The 11015-nt window shown below is 36.1% G+C and overlaps 1 protein-coding gene across 1 annotated transcript; it reads right to left on the bottom strand.

Annotated features, from left to right (window-relative positions):
• Positions 1-1645: 1645 nt before the first annotated feature.
• On the bottom strand, positions 1646-5760 carry LOC126605265 (bHLH transcription factor RHL1-like). The gene is made up of 7 exons (XM_050272637.1): positions 5005-5760; positions 4789-4890; positions 4547-4702; positions 4361-4426; positions 3186-3251; positions 2929-2997; positions 1646-2443 (listed from the first exon to the last, which is right to left on the bottom strand). The coding sequence occupies exons 1-7, from the start codon at positions 5560-5562 to the stop codon at positions 2042-2044; spliced, it is 1419 nt and encodes a 472-aa protein (XP_050128594.1). The 5' UTR covers positions 5563-5760; the 3' UTR covers positions 1646-2041.
• Between the last annotated feature and the right edge of the window lie 5255 nt (positions 5761-11015).

An 11015-nucleotide genomic window follows, 5' to 3' on the forward strand; every position in this document is an offset into this window, starting at 1 on the left:
TAAAATATGAGTCTAAGTTGTGTAACAATCATCATCGCAACGATTGAAGATGATCAAAACTATTTGACCCATAGATTTTAAGGAAAACTAATGAAAAGGGCTTGAAAACTTTGAGTTTTAATGATAAGGACAAAATAAAGGGTAAAGTGAATAGTACCAGGATTGACTTTTTAGTGTAAAAATGTGGTTTTTCGTTAAAGTGAACAGTACCGGGAGTTTTTCGTTAAAGTTCCCTAGATTTTATGTATAGAATGAGTATTCAAATTTGAAGGGGGATTAGAAAGATGGGAAAAACAACAAAAGGTAGGTACCACTTAAACCTAAATCCAAGAGACTAATATTTTTTTTTTTTTAAAGGACTAGCTGGTGGCTTCACCATAACAGTTCACTATTTCGGGGGTCGAAAAGACTCACAGAGGCATTTCAGCCTCTCATTGGCCATTGTGCAATTCACTAGCGTCAGGAATCGAACCCTTAACATGCCGTATGTTAATACGGACCTAGAATTTATCCCCAACCACTGAGCCATCCTGTAATAGTTAAGAGACTAATTGAACCTTCCAAGTTCCAGCAACCGAAAACAAAATTAGAGTTCATTAGTGGGTAGGTTGCATTCACAATCTTTTTATGCCAAATTGTAAATTTTTTGGTAAACAAATTACAGTTAAGCTTGTCTTATACTTAATTTGCTAAAGAAAATACCTCATAAAGAGCAAACCCTAATTGTGGTCATTTTGTCTCATAATTCTTCAAGACGACCGATATACTAAATTAACTCTCTCGTTAATATTTATTTTTGTAGGAGGCATCGTACGAATTACTGGTATACACCTCTTGCCAAGTTTTTCTCTAAATTGTCGTACACACTCATATCATACACAAAAGTGTTTAGGGTTACCAAAGTGAAGTGGGTATACATCAATCAATCATCCCATTTCTTGTATTTCTTAATATATATTTAGTCTTTATCTCGTTAAATGGAAGAAAAATATAAAGACATTTAGAGAGCATCTCTAAAGATGTCAAATATAATATGTCAAAATTTTAGTTGATGGTTGATGTGACAAATTAAATACAAGTGTTAAATTCTCTTATTTTTTAATGGATGTGTCAAATATTTATTATATATAGATAGATATCTATTGAAGAACATCTAAATATCCTTTAATCTTATTTAGCATATTTAACGTCTTTTTTAAATATAGTCTTAGTTGACCTATAACCTAATCCACGTTGCAATACTCTTTTATTGTCTTTACTCCAAAGGCCCCACACAGAAAACTAAACTAAATGACCCTTTAACAATAAAAAACAAAACCCTAAAAAGAAAAAGTCATCAAAGCTTAGCCTAGCAGCCGCCTACTCCTTTTAGATAAATACAACTCTCTAATAATTCTCTCATCATTATTAAACCCTAATAATTCCTTCTTCTCTTCTTTTTTGTATTTTTTTTTTCTGTCCAGAAACCCCAATCACGTCATAAACAACATATCATTATGTTTTTTTGTATTTTTTTCTACTATGAAGTATCTTATATTTCGAGACGGTTGATCATTATGCCTTTATGTATAGATCAAATAATTAAAATTTGCAAAATATAGAATATCTGGAAACATACTAGAAATTCACAAAACATAAGGAGGGATGGCAAGGCAAATTGCACTAGAAATTTATAATTTTCTTCAGAGAAAAAAAAAAACAACAACAACAACAACAGAAAGATTAATATTTTTTTTAGGATAAACAAAAGAAAGACTAAATTAAAAGAAATAAACAAGAGAGCCCAAAAACCTCTTTTAGAAAGAAAAGGGTTTATAGGGATCGGGTGGTTCTCGTGGTGCGCTTGAGTTAGCTTTTAGCCAAAGTCTACGCAAATACGGCGTCGTTGGAAAAGCACCACCCCAGATGCCTTATTTTCGTAGACTTTAGACCGCCTCGTAGCCCACGTCACTGTGTGTGTTCATTTGTCACTAAAAAAGTAAAGACCAAAGCCAAAAGGTCAGTCGACGATCGACGGCGGCGCCCTCAGTCAGGCCCTCAGTCAGGGCTTGGAAACGGAGGTGGCGTCTTTGACGGAACCCTCAACCCCGCCGTTACCCATGGTGGCTGACTGGACGGTCAGCACGGACATGCTGGGTGAAGATGGCCCGTCGCCACCGTTGGACGGGATGACCGGGTTGTTGTTACTGTTCTGGAGGAGGGGGTTCCTGGAGTGACATGTGGCTGTGGAGATGGCGGTGGCCAAGGAAATCGGCATGAGGCAGAGGCCTTTTCCCTGGAGGTACTGCATGGCGGAGCCCATGTCTTCCTCCATGAGCTTGGCGACTTGGTGTTCCGTCACCGTCATGCTGTTGTCGTTGGATGATGACGCCGTTTGGTTGCCGTTTGAGCTCCGTCCGCGGGTCCCGCCGTTGGCACTGGCTTGGATACAGTCACCGCCACCCTACATCGACGACCAAAAATTAAAATAATCATTTAGTATTTTTTTTTTAGGGTGTGAAAAGGAAAGGACAAAAGCTAAAAGAGAAAAGAGGAATCTGAGACAGTGGGCACGCGTGCTGCTTTTGTTTTTGTCGTTTTGTATTATATGATGGAGAATTTTAGGGGTTGGCTGGGTACACTGCTGGGTGTAGGGTAGGTGAAATGTGGTGGTTTGGTTTTTGTTCCACACAAAAAAAAAAAAAAATCCAGAAGGAAAAATCTCCTCGTCTTTTTCTCTATTTTTTTGTGTGGTGGTCTTGGTGGGTTTCTGCTTGGCCAAAACATGTATTTGGTCCAAGCAGTTTGAGAATGTTCTATACGTTAGTACCCAAGTCAATAACGCAATGTCGTACGTTTGAGCTTTCTCATACAGTAACGGTGCGTTTTTAATTTGGAATACATCATAAAAGCGTATTTATGGGCGGGTTTATTGTGAAATGAATTTACCTCAGAGGACATATCAGCAACAAGGGGAGCAACAGCAGCTGCACCGCCCAACCTGCTCATGCTCAGAACCTACATATTGTGTGGTGCCCCAAAAAGCACAATGCCAGTCAGTAAACATATATAACAAATTAATTACTTAATTATCGTATCCAGATTCTAATATAGCAAACAATGTCAAACCAGCAGGGAATCTTTCTTTTTTGTTTAATTAATCTTCAAAAAATAATAAACATTAATCTAAAAGATGTGAGGAGTACCTTGACTTGGAGCTGGAGGAATTTTACATAATCGATTATCTCATCCAGCATTGAAGCTTTGTCCGTCTGTCATTCCAAAACCCACATCCAATTCATTAAATTATTGGATCCCATCTCATATGGAAACACATGTATATACACACACACACACATTTCTATAAACATCTCATATAGAAATATACTAAACTAGTTTTATATATACTAAAAATAGTTACTTGCGACCAGATAAGTATATGGTTAAGTTAGAAGAATATAATCATGGGAACTGGTTTCCCCGTACCTCACACTCATACGTTTATTTTTGGCTATTAAATCGCATAAATAAACAAAAGTAAATGAATGGAAGTAAACAAGTGTTCAGTGTGAAAATCGTTTCCTGTAATCCTTGGATTAAATTTAATTTTCTTACAAAAAAAAAAAAGTTTTAAACTACGAGGAGGAAGACTGAAACTTAAAGTGCAACCACTCCCTTGGCCAATAGTCCTAACTTTCATCTACTTAGTCATTAGTTTAGGTTAAAAATATAATTAATACTAATAATTTTCTTGGTTCTATACTAAATAATACAAGAATGCAAGTCTAACTAACTAGTAACCTTTTTTTTCCAAATAAAAAATAAAAATAAATAAAAACCAACAGACTAGTAACGTTTCGAATACTCCATTAATTGGTCTAACCAATCGGCATTTGGCTCGTGCAGGAGTACGGCTCGGGACCAACTTCCTCTTTTTCTCCTTTCTTTTTGCGCACGGAAGGATTAGTTAACATTTTTTTTAAATACAAAAAGTAATAATCTTTTAAATTAAATAATGTGGTTTTAGATAGTTAAATTATTAATTATGTATCATTAATATGCTGATTTCTTATTTATGACGCATAATTTGACATAAGGAAATTTACCTTATACTCCCTATTTAACCACAACCATATCCTAAGCTAACAAACGCACTATAATCCGTTTTTACTTGTTTACTATATAATAGTTTGACATACTGAAATAGTGACATGTTCGCGGTGTGTTCTTCGTTAAATTTTTTATTTTTAACTTGGCCATTTAATTTTCATATCGTTACATAACATTAAAGAAAAATTGTTTAATGGCCACAAATAAATTACGTTGTTTAATCTCGATTAACAGACTATAATTGGTTAATTAATTAATTAAATTAAATTACCTTGTTGGCGTTGGGAACCAGCTCCTGCAGAGCCTTCATTCTCTCTGCAATTCTCTCTCGCCGTAACTGCAACACCATTTCAGTCAGAAATCAGAGTAACTGACGAAAAGAAACAAACAAAGAATTGCAGCCGTTTCTGTTTGGTTGCGCAGATAACAACAACAAATAAAATTGACTGAGACGCACTCTTTCGGCTATGCTGTGTGGGTCAGTGGCTTGACCTCTTCTCGCCCTGACTCTGGGCTTGGGTTGGGCCGGCGCAGCCCCAGCCGACCCACCCGCCGGAGCTTGGTTCATCGCTGCCCCTGCACCTCCGTAGTTCTGCGCTTGCAGCTGACCTCCCTGTGCATAATTAACAATCCCAATTAGAACAAATCGTGATTAATTAATGTATTAATAATTAAATAAAATTAAGAGCGAGGGCATGCCTGAGGGTGGTGAAAATTGGGAGACTGAGAATTTGCAGCTCCATGCAGTGATCCGCCAAAACCATTGAACAGAGATTGAACAGAAGAAGCCCCATCGCCTCCCTGTAAAATAACCGTATTTACATTTATGCCGCCATTGTAAATTTACATTTATGCCATCGGTTACTTCAGACTGATAGCGAGAGAGAGAGAGAGAGAGAGAGGAGGGAGACTCACCACCGTATTGGGGGATTTGAAGGAGGAGACGTCGCCGACGTCGTTGTTGGACCGGTCAAAGTCTCCGTTGTTCCCCAAGGACAATCCCATGGGAGAGAAGCCGGAGTCGGCGGCGCCTGATCTGGACATCATGAGCTGGTGCTGGAGCATCATGGCGGCGGCAGCGGCGGCAGATGCGGAGGCGGACTTGTTAGCGCCGGAACCGGCGCTGATCTGCTGGCTGCGAAACTTGGAGGCGAGGGTGGCGGAGTCATCGTAGGAGAAGACGACATTGTCAGGGTTGGAGGAGGATGGAGGCGGGGCGTCGTCGGCCGCAGAGGCCCAGGAGGGGCCGAGGGTGGAGAGCATTTGCTCGAGGAAGTCGTCGTGGGTGGCGGAGTCGAAGTGGGACGCGGAGGGGTTCGGAATCTGTGGATGCATCTGGGAGCTGTGAGAGTGAGATTGTTGTTGTTGGTGGTGTTGGAGGTGGTGGTGATCTTGGAGGGAGAGCTGAGAGGCGGAAGCAGAGGCGTTCAATAGAGAGTTCATTTCTTGCATTTCTCTGCTACAAGGCTGCATATATATATACACACACACAATCAATAAGTATATATATAGTATATAGACAGATGATTAGATGGAGATTAATCAAATTTGGGGAGGATTAATTAATTAGATATGGGGGTTTTAGAGTGGAATTATTGGAGGAGGACGGAGGAGGAGGGAAAGGCGAAAGCGTTTGGGAATGGCGGTTTTTTTGTGGAGGAGAGGGGGGGAGAGAGAGAAAATAAATAGGGAAAAACAGAGAGGAGAAGAGTGAGCGTGGATGGGGCCCACTCTCTCACCCGTCACAGGCGTTTAGCATTTTGGTCAGACATACGACGACACTAGAGTAGAGTATACCTGAGAGTACCACATCCACATCAATAGTGTGCTGTATGCGCGTCGCCTTCTTGTTTTTTCGATTTTATGTGTTTTTTTTGTTTACCTGCTCAACAAAAAATGTATTTTGATCAGGACAGTATGTTCGTTTTTTTCCATTGAATTTTTACAAAAGAGAGTGTTAGTGGATTAAATTATTAGTTATTAGGAAGAGGAATATCAGAAGAAATCAAACTTTAACATGCATATGCATAATTGCTTTTTGCGACTGCGACCAACAGTTATATGCTACTTAAATTTGAAATTTCAATGAATAGTAACCATGGAAAACGACTAAATTGACTAGTTATGTGATCAATAATCAATGTGTTTAGAGTTCATGAGCGGTAGAACTTGCTACTAAAAACCAGCTCAAAACGCGTGTTAGGAATGGTGCTTAAAAACTATTAAGTCGCTCCAAGATATATTGTTTTTCATGGACAATTAAATCCTAACACAAATAAATCAAAGTTGGGTAAAAGAATCGCACAAATTGTCCAAAACATGCAAATCAAACCAAGCTCGATGATTTGATTCACATAATTCTTTACAAAGGAAAAATAATTAAACCAAACCTAAGCCAATCACTAAATGAATTGGTTTGTTTCCGCTCATGTCTTTTACACTACTTGTTCAGGGCCTAAACCAAACCAAATTGAACTCTAAAAAACATTAGTCCAATTACGACGGAGTCTAAAATCAGTAAACCGAACCGTGTCCATCCTTAGTTGTAACTTAAATATATTATTATGCATTTTATTGTAATTTAATTTTGATAGTGCTAGTTACACTCATATGTTGCTTGTTTCTCTGACTTATCCAACCCATCTCTATCGCAAAGTTTTTCTCTTATTTCGGCGACATGGTTTCGGGGGTGGGCTCGTAATAAAGTAGGAAGTAACCATTTTTCTTTGGGCTTGCCATTCATGTCAAAGTTTCAACCATATGAAAGAAAGAAAATTTAATTCATAACTCATAGAAGAAGAAAAAATCATAAATCATAAAAATATGATTTGTTTTTTTTTTTAATATGTTTTGTGACTGTATGGTTAGTTAATTGGAATGAAGAAAGTCGTAAACATGGGAGAAACTGAATAAAATGAGATCAATTACTCTCCTAATCATTTTAAAATCTATTTTTTGTTTTCTTTTTTCCCAAACAATAGAAACTTTGATTAAATTCTAATTGAAACGTTTACATCAAATGTCAGAGTGTTGAACAACCACACTAGTTTAAACTCATTACAACTATGAAGGCCACCTTCCTTGAACACAAAAGATGCTACTAGATGCGCTGCTGTATTACGAACACGGGGAGCAAAACAAAATTCTACTGAAATATATTTATATATATATATATATATATATATATTGTCAAAAAAATTAAAATATATTTAATTAATTCGAAATCTTCTCAATAAATTGTAAACGCACGAAATAGCAGTAATTGAAATGATTGGAATACTTATTTATTACCAATCACATAATAACACAAAAAATCATAATATTTTCAATACTCATCCCATTCCAAGTAATAAACATTTAAGAAAAATGCTAAGGAGACCTTCTCAAATTGAGATTATTAATGGACTCTCTTCTACCTCACAGTTGAACGTTAATTCTCGTGCCAACATTGTAAAACATTGTGCAAAACATGAGATGTCAGAGAATCTATTAAAAGTTTTACTTTTGAGAGAGTCTTCTTTAGCATTTCTCAAACATCCAATACCATTTTCTTAAATGTGAAAGTACAACTACATGCACTTGCATTATTCCTCTCTTTTCATATCTTCATCCCCATTAAAATATGAATAAAAACATATCTATATAATCATATCTATATAATTCCCCATATGACATATTCAAGATTTCCATCCCAATTTTTTATGCTAGAGCCTCAATGTGCAAAGATTACCAATGGTTACATGCATTTTTAATTAGGGTTTTGGAATTTCAACCCCTAAAATGCTCAAGCTTTGTTTCCGAAAAGCACGACCAGTGGGATTATATTCTTGTTGTGTTAAAATTCAGCAGCGTTGTGATTGTTTTGGCCTTTCATTTGGGATGCAATCTAAGTTGGAATTCCAAGCCATATTCATTGCATGCAAATATCGAATATTATTAGGTTAAATTTTTTTAATTCTCATTCATTTTTAATAGATTTATTAGTTTGTTAACTTTAGATAGTAATTTTCGCACTCTATTTTTCTCCACATGCAATAAGCAATTCTTATTGTATTAGACCAAAGTCTCGCGAACTGATCTTTTACAACACTTCTTCCATCAATTAGATGCTTTTATAGCATCTCGGCCAATGGCGGATCCAAGATTCAAACATTGGGGGGTCCCAATGTTAAAGATCTTAAGTTTTTTTAATAGATTGCAAAATTATTCACTGAGGCATTTTGTTGAACACTTAGTGAGCTTGTTATTGTCAGCCAAACCATGTTGCTCACACATCAGTGACATATGTCGAAGCAATATGATGAGTGATATGAAGAGAACTTGTCAAGTGCTCTCGATGCAACCTGCTGCTAAGATATGCCTAACAGGCATTACATCAAACACTTGGTGGGTACAAAAGTGACCCATTTCAAACATTCGAATGTCCTCAAAGGAACTTCATATGTATATTTTCCAGACTCCTGATGGTCTTGGAACCACCTTGGTCCAAATATACACCCGTCACTAATCTTGGCATACCCATTACTTCATATTCACACTTCGATGTTTATGAAGTTTATTTATTTCTACAACTGATATAAATCGTTGTTTTGAAATGATCGTATCACAGATGGAAGCGATCATCAATGGCTGATTCAGATTTTACGTATAAAGCCATATCTTCAGACAATTCGTGCACACAAGGATCTCATTAAACCAAATCCTGCTTCTAATTAATTGATTAACTAAACAAGGATAAAGTTGTATATTCATTAATATCAACCCTCTTGGCCATTGTTTGAGCTGTGGAGTATGAATATACATTTTTAATCAAACCGAAACCTGATTCGTGATCAGCATTGATTTTAGTGATTAATCAGCAGAAATATTTCAAATATTAGAAAATGTTTTTAAATACAGATTAGCATATATGTGATCTCCTGCTTCACCTTAATTAACGACATTATTTGAAATCCGGAGATACTTCGGAAATTCGAATGGGTTTGAATTTGATTAATTAGTAAAATGCTCCCAAAAGGTGTAGGTATATGTCCTTGTCTTGTACCAATCACATCCCCACTTTTGTAGGCTCTTTAGTCTTTACACCTCATATACTGCCATACATGTTACATATTATATGTTAGCAAAATCCCTAAACCAAATCAGTAAACATGATTATCATGTTTGTTTAGTAAAGAGTTAGGTCACTTATATGGGTTTCACAGCTCTAGGAACATGAGCTTTTAAGGGAAGTGATTCCCATTTTTTTAAATAAAAATGGGGATTAGTTGTTAGCTCACACTGCATCGAATTTAACAATCCGAACCATCTACTTTTCAAGTTGCATCTTATAGATCATCCTTACAAAATATTAGCCAAATTCGAAATATTTGAGACATCTAATTAAGTTCAAAGAAATTGACGAACACTTTGTTCTCTAAGAAACTTTGAAATTTCACCATGATAATTTAATGGGCAAACAGTTTTGGATTGAATTGAATTTTTGCAAAAATGATTTATGAATTGAGACTTACAAAATAGAACGATGCAGATTATTAAAGTTTGATACAGAGTAGATTCCACAACTAATTCCCATTTTTTTCATGACTTGGTTCGACAGTCGAACCTTATAATCTCTCTATACAAGTATGGTACCATACCCAAGGGTATCCACTCTAAAACACTTTTGAGCCAACTAATAATCGTTATGCCTAACTTAATAATTACGTTGACAGCTTGTTTGGAGATGTTTTTATTAAAAAAACGCTTATTCTAAAAGTGCTTTTTGTAATAGACATGTAGGAACTAATAGGTGCTTATCTAAAATGTGCATTTACAACTAATAAATGTTTTAACTTTTCATGACAAACACAATCAAAAACACTTTTAACTGTTATAAAATACTTTTAATCCTTTTAAAAGCAGTATAAAAAAAATACTAGCAGAGATATTTGCAGGAAAAAAAAAAAACTGAGCATCTAATTAAATCTTTATTTTTTTAGACAGTATAAAACCGTGTTTCTTTTCCAAAATCTTACACATGCTAAAAATATATTCCAACTCCCCAAAAGCTGAATTTTAAGCCAACTTTGATCTGCCAGACATAAGAATTTGATTTGGCATCTAAAATTTCAACTGCAATCACATCCTCATCTTTTTATTTTATTTTTTATTTTTTTGGAACTGTACACGAATTATGCAGCATTGGCTGGATTCAGATCAGTTTTCAAATCATGCATTTATGGATTTATGGCTTGAATATTGTTTAGTATCAAAGTCAACTCTACCAAGTTCTGCTTAAAATATTTTGAAGAAACTTTTGGGATGTCTGATTAGTCTAATTAAAGAACAAGAACATGTCTAGAGAATTTTATTTGGGGAACCTAAACCAGCATATTCCACTCCAATATTCTTAGCTACCCAATTCATGTAGACGTTGATCAGACTAGTTGGCCAAGACAGATTAAAATATCGCTTTGTTAAACCGAAAGAAATTTTTGTAGAAAAACCCATATAAGCAATAGGCATGCGTTTCATCTTTTGGTTAATTAGTCACCATAAACTCTAAGCATGCATTTCACTAACCAATCTCCATGGGCCTAAGTGCATTTTTGCGTCCACATTACGTAACCCTAGAGTTATTAATTAGTGAAAATAACAGAGATAAGACTATGAATTAGGTAATTATCTTTATTGCACGTAAGACGTCGTGAAGCTCAAGGATAAGGCTCAAAAAGCACCTTAAGAAAAAGGCGGTACGTCTCAAGCAATTACTAAATCACTGCTCATAGTAAGACGCTTGTAGCTCAGTTGCTTAAAAAACGTTTACGCTTAGAATCTTATGTTAGTTCCTTCCATGACCAGCCCAAAAGTGTGCTAAAGGTTTGAGATCATCACATAAGAAGGCCCAAACTAAAGTGTTATGAGCCTTAAATGAGGCCCAAGAC

The sequence above is a fragment of the Malus sylvestris genome, chromosome 15, assembly GCF_916048215.2.
Source record: "Malus sylvestris chromosome 15, drMalSylv7.2, whole genome shotgun sequence".
Classification (NCBI taxonomy): Eukaryota; Viridiplantae; Streptophyta; class Magnoliopsida; order Rosales; family Rosaceae; genus Malus; species Malus sylvestris.

Excerpts from the sequence above, each read along its gene's own strand:
- LOC126605265 (XM_050272637.1), bottom strand. The coding sequence starts at position 5,562 with ATGCAGCCTTGTAGCAGAGAAATGCAAGAAATGAACTCTCTATTGAAC. Across the intron at positions 4,891-5,004 it reads TCAAATCCCCCAATACGGTG|GGAGGCGATGGGGCTTCTTC; the intron begins GTGAGTCTCCCT and ends GTTATTTTACAG. Across the intron at positions 2,998-3,185 it reads TCCTCCAGCTCCAAGTCAAG|GTTCTGAGCATGAGCAGGTT; the intron begins GTACTCCTCACA and ends CACAATATGTAG.